The sequence below is a fragment of the Podarcis muralis genome, chromosome 6 (assembly GCF_964188315.1).
Source record: "Podarcis muralis chromosome 6, rPodMur119.hap1.1, whole genome shotgun sequence".
In the NCBI taxonomy this organism is placed as follows: Eukaryota; Metazoa; Chordata; class Lepidosauria; order Squamata; family Lacertidae; genus Podarcis; species Podarcis muralis.
Window position 1 is genome coordinate 65,293,463 of NC_135660.1, and position 17,007 is coordinate 65,310,469.

The window sequence follows — 17,007 nt, forward strand, 5'->3', positions numbered from 1 at the left end:
GCAGATTTCTTGCATTCAGCTGAATGAAATGGGGGTGGGGAGGGCGGACTGGGTTGTGTCGCCTCCCACTTCATTGGTGTATATAAAGTGTTTTAAAGAGTCATTAAACTTCAATGCCCGTGGGGTGAACGAGGCACCGATGAAAGGGTGAGTCAAGTAGTCAGGGCGGAGGCTGTGAATACAGTTGAAGTGCATGACAGCTATGGATTAGCAGCCCTTCCTATTGCCCTGTGGGGCTTGCGGCTCTGGAGTTTGCTTCAAAACCACTGCTGGGTGACGTGAAGCAGTGACAGCTGTGACTACCTGCAGATGGCACTGGCGATTTCTGCAGTTTCAAGGAAGCATCACCTTCATTTAGAACATACAGTCATACCTTGGTTGTTGAATGCCTTGATACTTCTTCATTTTGGCTCCCGAACGCCGCAAGCCCTCAAGTGAGTGTTCTGGTTTGCGAACGTTCTTTGGAAGCCAAACATCCAACAGGGTTTCCACGGCTTCCAATTGGCTGCAAGAGCTTCCTGCAGCCAATCAGAAGCCGCGCCTTGGTTTCCGAACATTTTGGAAGTCGAACGGACTTCCGGAACAGATTCCATTCAACTTCTGAGGTACCACTGTATTTGTCTTTGCCTTACACAATGTTCTGGTGGATCCTTTCCCCCCTGATGCTCCTTCATTTTTCCTAATGAATTTTTTAAAATATAATATCACATACCGTGGCATTCTTTTTCAGGCCAGAGCACTATAATTTTCCTTTTCACAGAAGACATGTGAAAATGTTGCCTCCCCAATGAATAGCACTCTTCAGAATGCTGGCCATATTTCGGAGGACCTTAAGAGAATAATGGACTTATAAAACTTTGGCTGCCACCATTAAGAACATGGGAAGTTGCCTTATACTGAGTCAGATCATTGCTGCATCAGGCTCAGGACTGTCTGCACTGATTAGCGTTGCCTCTCTGTGGTTTCACACAGGGTATCTCCCAACCCTAGCTAGATATTGAACCTGGGACCTTCTGCATGCAAAGCAGGTACCCCACCACTGAGCCTAAAGCCCCTCTGTACTGAACCTGAACAAGAATATCTGTTATCAGGAAATACCATTCTGATTTTGTGGAATTTTCTCTCACTCAATGTGCGAACGGGTGGCTCTGTTGAAATTGCTAGAAATGTAGACTTTTGCTTTCTACCATGCTTTAGCGAGGTAGTAACCAGTTAATGGTTTCTTACTAGGTTAGCAGTTAGTCTCCTCTGTTCTTATCTGAAATTGTTTATTTGTCAAGAAATCTGCAAATATATAAGCATGTTTCTGTGGGGGGGGGGTTAGTTTTATGGTACCAACTGCTTTGAGGGTCCTTAGCAGGCGTGAAAGTGGAATAAATAAATGAATGAATGTCTCCATGTGTGTTTAGTCCGGGGAAATTACTCTGGAGCCATGTTGAAATGAAACAGCACTTTTAATCTCTAATCGTGAATGCACTGGTTCTTGTCCACGACTCACAATCTTATCTATACTCACAGCAGCATAGACATATATATTTTTGTACTCATGAACTCCCAGATCTAGAGGTCACCAAGAACTGAGTCTGCATTGTCAAGAATGTTGCTGATTAGTAATGAAAAGATTATTTGGTGCTTAAGATTGATATTTTCTGGAGTCCTTGTTCTAAATTCCAAACATGCAGATGCACACATGTGGTTGCATGACTTTTTAGTAATTTTTTGCACGCAAAGGAAATCTACCCATGCGGGTAATTCTACTGAGTACAATATTATGTATGTATTGTTATTTATTATGGAAGCTTGAAAGTATTCTCCTTGACTACTTTTAAGGAGAAAGAGACTAAAATAAGACTCACATTCTTGAATTTATGTCTGCATTATAATAAGAGGACAAGGTCACCAGCCCAGACCACCACAGCAGCCCCTGGTGCATATACAGTAAGGTAAAGGTACCCCTGCCCGCACGGGCCAGTCTTGACAGACTCTAGGGTTGTGCACCCATCTCACTCAAGAGGCCGGGGGCCAGCGCTGTCCGGAGACACTTCCGGGTCACGTGGCCAGCGTGACAAAGCTGCATCTGGCGAGCCAGCGCAGCACACGGAAACGCCGTTTACCTTCCCACCAGTAAGCGGTCCCTATTTATCTACTTGCACCCGGGGGTGCTTTCGAACTGCTAGGTTGGCAGGCGCTGGGACCGAGCAACGGGAGCGCACCCCGCCGCGGGGATTCGAACCGCCGACCTTTCGATCGGCAAGCCCTAGGCACTGAGGCTTTTACCCACAGCGCCACCCGCCACCCTGCATATACAGTACCCTTTCCTATTCACCACCAGGGGAACTCCATTCACATATTTGATATTTATTTACACACCAAAGCTGACCTCATCACTGGGGGCCAAAGAAAATGTTTGTTCCATAGTTTTTCTATATACCTTCCACTGTGGATAGGTGTACAATACCAAATGGGACCATTCTGACCATGCCATACTCCATGATCCAGTTCCACCACATTAGACCGACCTGTTAAAGAACAAACTACACGACAAAACATATCTAGTTTGGTGCTGAGATGAATAGCGAAGCCCTGGATAGATGGCCACCGCAGACCATTCTGGGGGCTCAGGGCTCTATGCCTAAGGGGATCTCCGTCAGCTGATGGTATATTGAATGAGGAAACTTCCTCAATAGCTCAGATGGCCTAGCTCGGATAGAATGAGCAGGGGTTTTTTTTGTTTTGTTTTGTTTTGTTTTGTTGCATTATTGGGGATATAGTGGTACCTCAGGTTACAGATGCTTCAGGCTACAGACTCCGCTAACCCAGAAATAGTACTATTTCTGGAGTCTGTAACCTGAAGCGTCTGTAACCTGAGGTACCACTGTACTTCCACCAGCAAATCTGAAAGTAGTTCTTAGGGCATGAATAATGATGTAGGCTCCTCACAGTTAACACGGTGTTGTAGTGGTCAGAGTGTCAGAGTAGGACTGGGGAAACCCAGGTTCGAAAGCCCACTCAGCCATTGGGCAACCTTGGGCCAGGCACTATCACGCATCCTAACCTACCCCACAGGATTGTTGTGAGGATATAACAGAGAACCACATATGGCACCTTGAGGTCCTTGAAGGGAAGGTGGGGTAGAAATGTAATAGCAATAATAACAAAGATTTGAAAGTACACTCAGGGACACGGCCTCTTGGGATTTCCTTTGAGTTTTATTCCTTGAGAGGAAATGGATTCCTATTTGCCTAATAACACTTTTGGAACGGGTTTCCGAATGGAGTACCACGTCTCTGTTCTTGAGTGGGCTTTTAGAATTTACTGTAAGTTATGAAATGTCCCAAATTAAATGTATTAATATGTGATACGATACCCTTTGTGAGATGTAATTCTTCTTCTTCTCCTCCTCCTCGTTATAGCCATTAGCTAGTAATCCGATTACATATATTTTGTGGATGATACGATTTTATCTTGCAGGACTTTCCTCTTAGCCATAATGTGTTCTCAAGATTCTGTTGTGGCAAATCTCTCCACACACACCCTTTTTTTGGGGGGGGGGGTCTGCAAGTGGCTTATATCGCCTCCCCACCCCTTGTTCTGTTTCACCTCCGCTCGCATCTACCTTTCTCCTTCCCTTTCAATTTTACGCACAAGGATATGTCCCATGTTTCATAAAACGTGGCTTCTTAAGTATCCTTAAAATTGTCTGATGACCCTCTGTGTGACAGTAACAAAGACCCAGGACTACATTCGTGTTCTGTCATTTGAAACTATGCAACGGCGCATGGCTTCTGCTGCCCCCAACCCCCCTCCCTTTTATTTCTAGGCACATATGAGTGCTGTTTTAGGAAAAGTCTAAGCGGCTTAACTATAGCATTATTTGCAGGTTTAATGCTCTGAGAGAAAAGTAATTGTCTAATTCCTTTATTTGTCTTTCTTTTCTTTTCTCCACAGTAATTAACAAAAGTCAAAGGCAGCAACTGGAATCTGTGAGCTACTCCTCTCGTTACGCTCTGGGCCTTTTTTATGAAGCCGGCACACAGATTGATGTCCCTTGGGCAGTACGGTACATCTCCGATAATCCCTGCATACGCTTCATCTCCATTGATAATAAGAAGCGCAATATAGGTCAGTGCTCCCATTATTCCCTTTAAGCACAGTAACAAAGGAGGGTGTAGATCATGAAGGGCGGGGGGAGAAGCGACTTAATTGAGTGTTGCTATTCTGAACAGAGCAAGTATTTAACTCCATGCCGTAGGGGATTAACAAAAAAAAAAAAAAAAAAGTAATGTCACATTTGGCCTGTAATAAAATGCACAATGAAATTAAGAAGGATTTTTTAAAATCATCATCATCATCACCCGACACATGGTTTATATTATAGCATTTTATGAAAGCAGTGTCAGAGATGGTTAAAAAGAGAAAGAGGAAGAACAAAGGAAAACATCAAAACCCGGCTATTCCAAGAAATGCCCTGGTTCTGCTGTTTAAAGCTTTGATTTTTGTACAATTTATTCTACCGTCCATCCAGAATTTTACTACCCTTCGTCACTCCTCCCTATTGAGTATGCTTGGCTCCAGAAATGAAATGTGTAGGCCTGGCTGCTGAGCCCAGTCCTGTGTTAGTGACATGGGTGTGTGGTTAGCATGGAAGGACCATGACGTTTCCGTAATTCCATATATTATTCGAGAAGACCTTTTTTTCTTCTTCTTTTTTCTTTTTTTGCAAAGTGCTGCTTCTGTCAGTGTTTCGGAATACATTGTTGAAAATGGCTGTGGAAAAGACATTGGATGCCACTTTTATTTCCCCCCCTTCTAAGGCAAATGCCTTCTTTGGAGGAGGAGAGATTTTCATCAGGACTGTGGCATGGGAAGAAAGGTTTTAACACCCACCCACCTCGTTTCTCCTGTCGCAGTTAGGATGTGCTTCCCCCCAACTTCAGCTGCTCCTACATTGCAGTTTCCAAGACACGGTTAACAAACCACACATTTGGCTCTAAAGTCTCCAGAATTCTGCATTTTGCCACAGGTTCTAATGATGTGCAAATGGTTGTCGACATCTATCTGTCTCGAAGGACAGTGGCGTGGGCCCCTGAAAGTGAAGTCCTATTTCCAGCACACCTTCCTTCGAAGTCCCTCTAGATTGTATATTTTCAAAGGTGTCTTCTTGAAGTGAGTCTTGCCTTTTTCCAAGGCAGGAACGCACACAGTCCGCATGTTGTGTACAATGTATTCTTTCAGGAGAAATTGTGCCAAGCTCTTTCTGCAGAGGTGCTGTTGCAAAGGTGCAAGTGCAGTGGCAATTTGCACCAATTGGGTACAATCTGTAGACATTCGAGCCTCTGCTCTTTAAGGGCACCGCTGTGGGCCATCTGCCAGGAAAGGCTGCCCTCTGCTCCTACCCGTTTCACCCTTGTCCCTTTAACTGCAGCATCCCTAATGAATGCATCTGTCATGTAGGTCATATCAGGAGGCCATGGGAGGTGCAGCCCACCAAGGGCATAGAAGGTCAAGATCTGGACCTTGACCTAAATCCAATATTGAACACAGGGCAATGAAGCATGAGAAGTACTAGAGTGATGTGCTTTCAGTTGCAGCCTGCTGTTTCCTAGACGGCTTTCTAAGTTGGCCTTCTTTCAAATATGGTTATATATACATAGCCATCTATGTCTATGTATGTATAGATCTAGATATAAATTACTTTATATGTTTCCCAGCCTTCATTTCTCTGCTCAGATCACTAAATAAAAATTGCACAGATTTAGTTTGGTTGTGCAGGATATTATTGTTATTATTATTATTATTATTATTAGGCAAGCCCTGACTTCCAACAGTGTAAGAACCATATATAAGACATGCTTTTTTATAAAAAAAATAGTAGTAGTATTTATAAATTTGTATCCCACCCTTCATCTGTAGATCTCAGGGTGGTTCACAGCATAAAAATACAAGATAAAAGCACTAAATATATTATAAAAACAAGGACAAAACCAAATCAAGCCAGTAACACCCCCACACCTCAATTTATAACCAGAAAAATACAGTTATTAATAACTACTTTTATCTGTCCTCATTGTCAACAACAGTCATACTGTCTTTGTTTTATTTATTTTAGAGATTCATATCGTACCCTTCCATAAAATTCCCAGGGCATCTTCCCAGTTTTCACTTCAATCAGCATCTCTTGGACTGTTCCCCAAATCTTGCTCTGCTCTCCCAGTTGGCTTACGGTCTATGTTTGTGATGTGGGAGAGGAATTTTAACCTTCCATCTATTATATTCTGCATTCAGTACAAAATCATGTATGCTGTGAGGATTCTCACATTTAAAACATCTGAAACATGAAAATATATTAGTTATATTAAAGTATAGGTTAAGAATTGATATTTAAGGACATCATCTTTTTTCAGAATAGGGGAAAGACATAACTTTTCTCCTGAATTCTCCATGGTTTGTCAGGGAATCTGGCTTGGCTAGCTGCTTCTTTCATTTTCTTCTTCTATTGCCATCTTGGCATCAACCAACTTATGGTCCTGCGATTGTGGCAGCTGTGCTTGCCCAGATCAACCATAATCCTGCAAGGGCCCGCCTCCTGTGGCCAACGTTGGCAGGTGGACAGCCCCACCCACCTGACAACGTTCTTGCAGGTGCAGTTTGGATTCAGACCACACCTGCAAATGGATATTTCTCTTCTGCAAGCTGAGAAAATGCACAACGGAAGCAGCTAGCCACTTCTGGAACATTGGGGAGAAATATTTAGGGCTAATAGCTACGGTAATGGGATGGGCAGGTGCCTGTTAGGAAACTTGTATTGCCCAATGAAGTGCCAACTCCATTATTGTTTCTATTGTGTTTAATTAATAATAAACAAAACATGAAGGGAAGGGGGAATAAAATGTCAGCCTCCGTTGATTGAAATATCATGCCATTGTGCCTGTATACATGTAAGCCTGATTTAACCAGCTGCTCCTGATGGATTAAGAGAAAGCCACAGTGTATCAAAGCATGCTCATCCTTCATGACACAGATTTATAAATTGAGAGTTGGGAGTGAGGTGGGGGTGGGGGAGAAAAATTTGTTGGCAGTAATTTGTCTAAGATAACCAGCTTTCTCAGAGGGAGTGAACTATATAACTGTTATAAGCTTTTTTAAAAAAAATGCTGAAGACCAGCAGTTGCAGATGAATTTCTTCCCACAAGACCTCATTATGACATATGGTCCTCCTTCTCTTTTGTACTCTGTTGCCCCTTGTTAACTCGGTTGAATTTTGCAAATTGCAACTCCGTTCCAAGAAAAGTAGTAGTAGGACAATGTGCTTATTAGCAGCAAAACAGAAATAGTTGTGATGGCAAGGGCTCTATTTAATCTCAGGGGTTTTATGAGATGGTTCCATATTCTCTGGGTTTTCTTTAATTTTAAAAAATAGCAATGAAATAGCTGAATGAGAACAGTAGGAGTGAGGGGATTTTTGTCCTTAAGGACATACATCTTTTGCCATGTTTAATGAGCATTACTGCAAGCCAGGATGCTTATGATAAAGACTATCTAGCCAGGAATAGATAGATAGATGATAGATAGATAGATAGAATGATAGATAGATAGATAGATAGATAGATAGATAGATAGATGATAGATAGATAGATAGATAGAATGATAGATAGATAGATAGATAGATAGATAGATAGACAGACAGATAGATAGATAGATGATAGATAGATAGATGATAGATAGATAGATAGATAGATAGATAGATAGATGATAGATAGATGATAGATAGATAGAGAGAGAGAGAGAGATGATAGAGAGATGATAGATAGATGATTGATAGATAGATATAGTTAGATTCCCCAAAACTGTAATGCTCACAGTCATTGCATAGATATTATAGATGCTTCACATGCACAGGCATGTCAGCTGCCCTGTGCTCCCATTGGAAGGAAGATAAGTACAAGGGTATAAATAAGTGCTTAAAACTGAACTCATACACATTGTTCTCAGTCCGCAGTGCATAACATGTTTGGCCAACTCTGGTGCACGAAACCCACAAAGAGTGGGCTTTGCCGAAAGAAGAAGCAAGCCATAGGGTGCAGACAGAAGGTGTCATTCTTCTTTGTCCTGCCTACAAGCTTTGTGTAGGCTTCTTGACATGGTGCCAGTTGTGTCATGCCAATATGCATCAGACAGAGCAGAAAACAGAGTTCTTTGCAAGGCTCATTCTCGCCTGGTGAGACTCAGTAGATCAGGGATGGAGAACCTGTGGCCCTCCAGAAGTTATTGAACTACAGTGATCATCATCCTTAACCACTAGACATGCTGCATACTGCCTCTCTTGTGGCTTGCTTTGTAGTTAAGAAATCTGCAGGAAAAGGTTTCAGCTTTTTCAAGCTTGCTCTAGCCTCCGCATATACAGTTTCGTCTCCTCCTCCTGTTGCAAAAAGGCCTTTATTTACTTTGCCTCCATCAGCAGGTCACTCCACCAATACATTTGACTCCTCTTTGCTTTATCGGTTTGCTTTATAGCCCCTTTCGTAGCTCCTTTCAAGGCCACTAAGAAATTATTCACGAAGATAACGAAAGACGGAATAGGTTATCCAGCATTCTCTTTGCAGGACTCCCTCTGATATGTGCTCTATACATTAAGGCGATTCCAGGAGGAATAGAAGAAACTCGACAAGCCATGTGAATTTTTAATAGAAAAACCAAGAACAGCCCATCCGTTTGCAAAGTAGTACATTAACGTCAGTACTGACATTTCAGAGGAAATTCCAAGTTTATTTTTAGATTCGAAGGAATTTATTTTTATTCATTATTCATAGCTAGATACATCTTATTAAATCCAAAATGATTTTTCTTGATAGATATTTTAGAGGCACCCAGTCCGCTCAAATAACGGATTACCTACTTTCCAGGTTTTTTTCTTCTCACCCTGCTTGTCATTAGATCTCTATTTGTGTGTGTCATTTTCCCTCACAGATTGCCATTCAGACTTTAATTCAGGGGTTGCCAGCCCTTTGGGGAGCATTTCAAATTCTGAAAGAGGGCTGGAAGTGCCAGTCACAAAATGGCTACCATGGAGGAGGCATGGCATATCACAAAATGGCTGCCACAGGGAGCATGGCATAATTCAGAATTAGAGAGACGGGCACCCCTGACATCCTTATGCTTTCCATGGGAAGTTAGCTATGTCCTACTGGTCCTGATTATGGAGATCTCTCTCTCTCTCTCTCTCTCTCTCTCTCTCTCTCTCTCTCACACACACACACACACACACACACACACACAGAGAGAGAGAGAGAGAGAGAAATATCATTCCTAAGCACTAGGAAAAATATACAAGGTAGCCACACCACCAGTCTCATTTCACAGAAAATGGCATAAAAGTTTCTCACATATTTGTCCTGCAGCTTTCTTTATTGGAGAGCTAGAGATTTTATTTATTTTTTAAATGAACACTCGGGGTCTAGGGAACTTGCCCAATGGTGCCCATGGGCACTGGGTTGGAGACCTCTGCTTTGTTCTTTAGGAGAAAGGAAAGGGGAGTAGTCAGAAATGGCATTTTTTCCTGCCATTCTCTCTATATAATTAAAATAAATTGCACTGGAGGCTAACCTCTTGTACAAATGCTTTCTTATTTATTTCAAAAATTCTAATTGTGCAGTCTCAGCACAGTGGACTGTGAAGTGGCTAATAGCTAATAGCTTATAAAAATACAGTGCCACATAATATTCGTTCAGCGCTTGCAAGGAATCAGTCCTTCACCATGGCAGCACCTACACTGTGGAACTCCCTGCTCATTGAGACTGTACTGCTTTTGATGCCTGCTAAAAACGTTTTTGTTTATGCAAGCTTACCTAGACGTACACATTTGACATGTATTTTAACATCATGGGTTTATTTTGAAAAAGTTCAGACTAACTTTCTTTAGCATCTGATTTTATTGGTAAATTTAATGTGCATTTTATGTAAACCACTTAGAGATTTTGCTGATTGAGCCATATATCGATCCTGTAAAATAAAGCAAGATTAAAAAAACACAATAAAATAAGCAGTATTAATTAAAACTAAAAAAAGAAAAGGCAAGCCAGCGATCTTCCTGAACAAGCAGGTCTTAACTTCCCATTAAACAGGACATGAATGGCAAAACCATTGCAGGGAATGAACTCAGGGCATGCGTCAGAATTTGCGCACCTGGAACGGATCGTTAGATCAGGACACAAATGCAACATTTAAAAAATAGTGAGCACAAACCCCGCTTCAGTAGGCAGACTAATTGCCGTTGTTTTAGCAATATTTCAGGGCAAAACATGCATGGCACAGCGGATTCTATCTACGCTAAAAGTCAGAGTGTTGTCTCTTACCACTTACAAGTCCTGAACATATGCTATGTGTACACCATACCATAAAATGTCTGCTGTACCATAAAATCAAGTGGCTAACTGAAATATCTTTTTTAAGGAAGCCCGAGGATGTGGTTTGGTCATTTTGCCCTTGGGCAACAGCATTCATATGGTGAGAATAAGGATGAGACTTAAGAAACCTAATTGCCCAGGATCACATAAATTATGGTGTTGGGGGAAGGGCTGTTTTGGGGAGGGAGAAGGGTTAGGCACATTGCACATCCATTACATGCAACCTCCCAACTCTCACGTGAGTTCAGATGGCTTTAAAGGGAGATTATTGATTTATTTGCATGTTTACACCCAACATTTTTATATCGACCTTTCACAAAGTGACCAAGGTCTGATTCTAGGTCATTGTATGTGTTGGCATGAAGACTGAAGATCTCAACCAGGCCTGCAACAAATACCTATGGTTCTTTTAAAAAGAGGTTTTTTATAGTCATACTGTTCACCTTTTCTCTCTCTCACACACATCAATAAAATAAAACACTATGAACCACGGGGCAGAGATGCATATGGAAACTAGCACATGCTTCCTCAGTTTGCCCTAGAAATACCACTTCATTCACAAACGGGAGGAACTACCACTTCTAAAAGCAAATGTGGTTTAGTTTCTCAGCACATTCTGTTCTCTGTATCCCTGTGGAGACCGTGAACAAAAGTGTTGATTGTGGTAGGGACTTTTGGCATCAAATCCTTTTTTAAGTTCAGAACTGGGTAACAATCACCAATTCAATTTGCACAGAATGCGATTATACTTGGGCAAATACAGTTTGTTTGTGTTTTTTTATATTAAAGAAAAATCAAAGATTTTAGAGCTTTCTTTTTTATTATAAGAAATGTCAGTTTCTGTGAGAACTTGCTTGATAACTTGTCAAAACAGCATTTTAAAACAAGGGCAGAATTATTCTAATTCTGTGGCTTTCTGTGCGGTTGTCTAAAAAATGAATAAGAAGAGCAGAGACCACTTATTCATGGGGGTATGGTATGTGGTGCCCTTCAGAAGCTGCATCATCCCTGACCGTTGTCTAATGCTAACTTGGGCTGATGGGAATAAGAGTCCCACAGCACCTGGAAAATCCCGCATTGGCTGTCAGTGGCTTATTCCTTCCCTATTTCACATGTGTGGGACGCGGGTGGCGCTGTGGGTTAAACCACCAAGCCTAGGACTTGCTGATCAGAAGGTCGGCGGTTCAAATCCCCACGACGGGGTGAGCTCCCATTGCTCGGTCTCTGCTCCTGCCCAGCTAGCAGTTCGGAAGCATGTCAAAGTGCAAGTAGATAAATAGGTATCGCTCCGGCGGGAAGGTAAACGGCGTTTCCGTGCGCTGCTCTGGTTCGCCAGAAGCGGCTTAGTCATGCTGGCCACATGACCTGGAAGCTGTACGCCGGCTCCCTCGGCCAATAAAGCGAGATGAGCGCCGCAACCCAAGAGTCGGTCACGACTGGACCTAATGCTCAGGGGTCCCTTTACCTTTATTTCACATGTATAAGAAATACTGTAAGTGAAAAGGTAGCTGGCAAACACAGTAGCGAATTTTGCAAAAAGAAGTTTCTTGGTTGAACAAACAAGGCATCCCTGCCTGCTTGACTTTAAACTGTTGTTTTCGGACCTCACCACTTTCTAAAACCTTCCTGAATTGCTGTATTGTTTCCCACTTTCATAGACTACGTATAATTTCTACCTTCTCCAGTCTCCACGGGAAGAGTTCTCACGTTGTGAAGTGTATTGAGAGAGACATTTGCTCAAGCAAAACCTTTAATTCTTCATGATTTACAATCTGCTAAGATAGCTTAGACATTACTGAGCTCAGGTTTGTAGTTTAGCTAAGAATAATGTAGAACCATTTTCACTGATACTTCTTTCCTTCAAACCTCATAGATGTCACGAGCACTTTTAATCATTAAGATTAAAAAGTTAAATCACTATAACTTCTTAAACATTTAATGCCTCTTTAACATGAACTTTTCTTTATCGCGATACTCCCAACCCCTTTCTGGCAGTAGTTATCTTAAACTCCTTATTTTTCTTTAATTCATTTTTTTTAAAAAATCCATTTTCCCATAGGCAAAATACATGTGAACAAAATTGTTTCTTGAAAATATGTGGGAAAGCATGCAATATCCATATCTGTCCGTCCCAAAGTCCTTCTTTTATCAGAAACAAGTAGCAATAACATAGCTACTTGTTAGCTATGTTATCACTTTCAGTTTATCCCAGTTCCCCATTTTTCCAGTCTTCAGTTCTCTACATTTCCAGTTCAGTTTGCAATTTTTTAAAAAGGTGTTCATGAAAATTCAGCATTTAATGCAAATTTCTCATAATATACACATTTTTATTCAGTGCTGCCATATTTGCAAAGCAAATATAATATAAATTCCCTAATATACAGTCGTATCTTGGAAGTCGAACGGAATCGTTCTGGAAGTCCGTTCGACTTCCAAAGCGTTTGACTTCCAAATGCTTCCTGCAGCCAATTGGAAGCCCCGGAAGCCCCATTGGACTGGAAAAGTCACTTCCGGGTTTCGAACGTTTGGGAGCCAAAACGTCTGAGTTCCAGGGAGTTTGACAACCATGGTACCACTGTAACCTATTTTTATATCATTTTCACTAATATTTACATTATTATGTACACATCACTGGGGCAAAAACTACACTGGAAAATTTGGAGAAGTGTGAATTTTAAAGAAATGGGCATGTTTTGTTTGGTTCATGTATTGTTTCAGAAAGTGTAAATTAGGTGGGTTCACCTCTAAATGTGAATTAGCACAGAACAAAAATACTGTTCAACTGAGATTAGATTAAATGATTTCATTGATGTGCTGTAATCCTTCTGTGTTTCAGCTGATAAAATGAAAATGGAAAGCAATTAATATTTTAAGATGTATGACATCAACAGTGCTAATATATTTTCCCCAACTTAAGATTCATAGCCCCCATTACATAATATCAGATGTGGGCCAATTCATTGAAACAATTTTTTAATGGGATGGTTTGAAAACAGTCAGTGTGGCTACAAAAGTCCTAGAATCAGAACTTTTGGGAAACCAAGTTGTTGGTTTTTTGCGTTGTATCTTTCCTCAAATTTATTTGGCCTGTCTCTTTGCTTTTTTTTTATTTCAGCTCATGAGTCTAAATACAACACAATAAAAATGATAAACCCTAGCTGATTAACTATATGAGTTTTAGCTGAATGGTTAGTTGATTGATCAAAGCTGCATGGTTTTACGAGTGAATAAAACAAATCATAGAATAGAAAACCTCTTTTGTTTTTGGACAATGCAGGCATTTGTCACAGCAGAAGCCACGTAGAAAAAAACATATCCTTTGCTCAAGAGGGAATTTCTCTACTAAGATAGCAGCTAATACCGACAGGTTTTTGTAAGTTATTTTAAAATAGCCTCCCAATTCATCGGGTGACAAGTTTCTAGCCAGTCAAAACATGAATATGCCAACTGAAACAATTAATTAACCAAATGCTACAACCTTACTAAATACACCCTGGACTTCTGACCAGAGGGATTTCTGGTTAGCATCAAAACAAAAAAAAATTTCCTTCCAGTAGCACCTTAAAGACCAACTAAGTTAGTTCTTGGTATGAGCTTTCGTGTGCATGCCAAGAACTAACTTAGTTGGTCTTTAAGGTGCTACTGGAAGGAATTTTTTTTTGTTTTGACTATGGCAGACCAACACGGCTACCTATCTGTAACTGGTTAGCATCAAGTGACAGTATTAGTAAACTGTCACAAAAGGGCTTGCAGTCTTCTTGCCCATGTTGGCTATGCAAGCAGCAGTCAATACAAGCTAATAGGTGATTGTTTTAGGGACAACCTCAAACTCTGTTGCCAATATTTGTGATGACAGCAGCTTTGAGGACAGAGTAGCACCCAGGCACTACAGGCTCCACCTCCCCAGCTTTATTATGGAGTTGTGCCAGCCAGATTGGAGAAGTCCTTTTTTATGTGCTGGAAGTTGACTTTTCCCAGTGTCATTGTGTATGGAGCGAGGGGCCACAGCACAGTGCTACTTGATGTATATTTCCATATAGTGACTCAGCATGTTCTGGTGTTATTTCCTGAGCAAATTCTGACTTGCTTATTTCTGTTTGCCTTTCCACCAGCATCGGTCCCATAGGCTGTCAATTATTTGAAAGGTGAGCTGTAGTAGGACTGGGATCAGAACTGCAATGGAGCTCTTGAAACAGATCCACAGGAAGGTTCATGTGGAATAATCACCTGCAAGTCAGAGTGCAAACGGAGAAACCTGTCTAGTTTAAGGAATTGACTAGATAGAAAGGCAAACAGATAAGGACACTATGGGCTGGGAGGGAAGCGGGTGGCAGGGGGACGAGCAAAAATACTTAGAACAGTCCAGTGCAAAATCTTCATGAGGTTTCATTATCCCAAGAACTTTCCTCTATGCAGAATGCAAGTAGTATGATGGTCCCCTGGCAGGAAGACGACTATAAATGCAGTGAAAGGGCTGTTTGTTTGATAGTTACAGGGGAAAGACTTCTGCAAAATCTCTAACACTCTGAATAATTTGCATCAGAAATTGGGGGATCAACTGCAGTTTTTCTCCTTAGGTTATTTTCTGCCTTCTGAAGAAGGGATGAAAGGACTCTTTTTAAAAGCAAAAGGGAAAAAAGAATGCCTTATTCTCTTACATTTTAACTATACCAAGAAGAGGGGTGTGGGGAAACAGCCTAGCATGGATACAGCAGGGCTGGAAAACATCAAAGACATCTACTGCTCACAGCCCATGGGGTGAATATGGTAACTGCTGAAGAAAAAGGAGGAAAGGAAGAGCAGGCTTTTTTCTTTTCTTTTTTTGCAATATTTATCTGTCTCCCCATAGCACTGTTCTCTAGCCGTCAACGATAAAACATTAGCATACAGTAACAATCAATAATTACAGCAGAAACCAATCAACTCATACACCTCAAATCATAACGTTCCTCCATCGGATTGCAGGTACACCCTGGGAACGAAGAAGAAATCGCTCAGATAATTCAGTCAAGAAAAGGGAAAGAATCAAATTAGCAGGAGACAAAGCAGGAAATGTATGCCTATAAACATATACAGGAGAGTCATGAAAAAAGACGCAGTGGGAGAGAAGGATGAACAGGAGCATCAATATGACCCAAATGCCTTTGCATGTAGTTGGCAATCCTAACTGAGTAGTAAGTCCTATTGAGTTAAGTGGGGCTTATTCCCAGGTAGGTAGGGTTACGATTGCTGCCTAACTTGTTCTGGAAGCATCTAACCAAATTTAGTTGTGTTAGTCCAGTTCCTAGAATGTTACTGATTCATTCCTTAGTTGGCAATAATGAGTGAATGAATGGTAGTTGGCAATAAGCCGGAGGGCCATTGGTACCAAGATCTTTCCTATAGCTGAAATCACAAATATGGTACTTTCTTCTTATTGGCCTCTCTCTCTTTCTCTCCCTCTCTTTCTTCACTGTTGTGATATCTTGTTTCTCTGAGTTAGACTCGCCACTGCTATTTGTTTATTTTCCATGTGGTATCGGCCATCTTTTCGGAGTGGGCAGTGATACTTCACCATAGCAAGCTTCTGGTTCCCAATAAATAATCCTCCCCTAGCCTTTGAGCGGTAACAAATTTTTTAGATTTGTTTTGAGACTGTCCTGGTGGTCAAACGCAACAGAACTGGGGCTGTACCAAGTGCTTGAGCCCTGTTTACATTTTGGCTCCAAACACAAGCATGTTTGACATTTCTGAGTGATAAATGAGTTCTGTGCCTGAAATCAGATGAGGCACATGCTGAGCAAAGTGTAGAAAGAGCAGCAAATATGCAAAATACAGGAAGATGCACTCCTATTGTATCACTTTTAGTTTTGGTCAGCTTCTGCATTTCACCACACCACCATTTTCATGGAACTTAACTGTGATTCCCCTGCGCCCCCATAAAAACATAGCCCTTCAGAATCCGATTTCGCTTCGCGTGTTTTAGAATGTCAGCTTCTAAGAATAACCCTTAATTTTAAGAATGATCTTGCTCCAGTTACCTCAGTGTTAAATCCATCGCAGTTTGGGTTTCAGCCTCAGTCACACACAGTTCTCTGCTGCCATCCCAACAAAAAAACAGCTTCTCGGTTGCCGTTTCTTATTGCTGAGTGAGCACAGCATCCCTCTCTTCCTTTACTTTTACTAGGAAGCTTCCCATCTCCTCTGTGGTTCATTGCTCCTGGGCAACACAACCCTCACAGCACCCCTTTGGGGACGAGCTGAGAAGAGCTTGTGTTGGCAGATAAATCATTTACACATTGCACAAAGTTAGGCCCAAAGCAGCCTCAGGTGGCTTGGGAGGATTTTAGGTGTGACCTGCAAAAGATGTAAGAAAGAAAGAATATCTGAAGCTAGGCAGAGACTTGAAGGAGGTCTAGTAAGAACTGCCTCTACCCCTGGAAGTATCTCAGGGTTGCCACCTTGCAATCAGATTCATGGCATTAAATTTTCCACTGTAACACACCCCTAATTCATCCTGCTAATGCATTCACCCAATGTGGTTAGTAGGGACATGGTTGGTCTGAATAGTGAGGGAAGGGAGAAAGCAGCTGACAGGACCAGGCAGCAGGATCTACCACTGTCT

The 17,007-nt window shown here is 41.5% G+C and overlaps 1 protein-coding gene across 2 annotated transcripts in view; it reads left to right on the forward strand.

Moving 5' to 3' along the window:
- RNLS (renalase, FAD dependent amine oxidase) overlaps window positions 1–17,007 on the forward strand; it is a 100,130-nt gene that overhangs the window by 64,569 nt on the left and 18,554 nt on the right. For both annotated transcript variants that reach the window (XM_028729682.2, XM_028729683.2), the window contains exon 5: window positions 3,949–4,122. In XM_028729682.2, coding sequence (XP_028585515.2) covers window positions 3,949–4,122 — 174 coding nt within the window. The remainder of the gene's footprint in view (window positions 1–3,948; window positions 4,123–17,007) is intronic.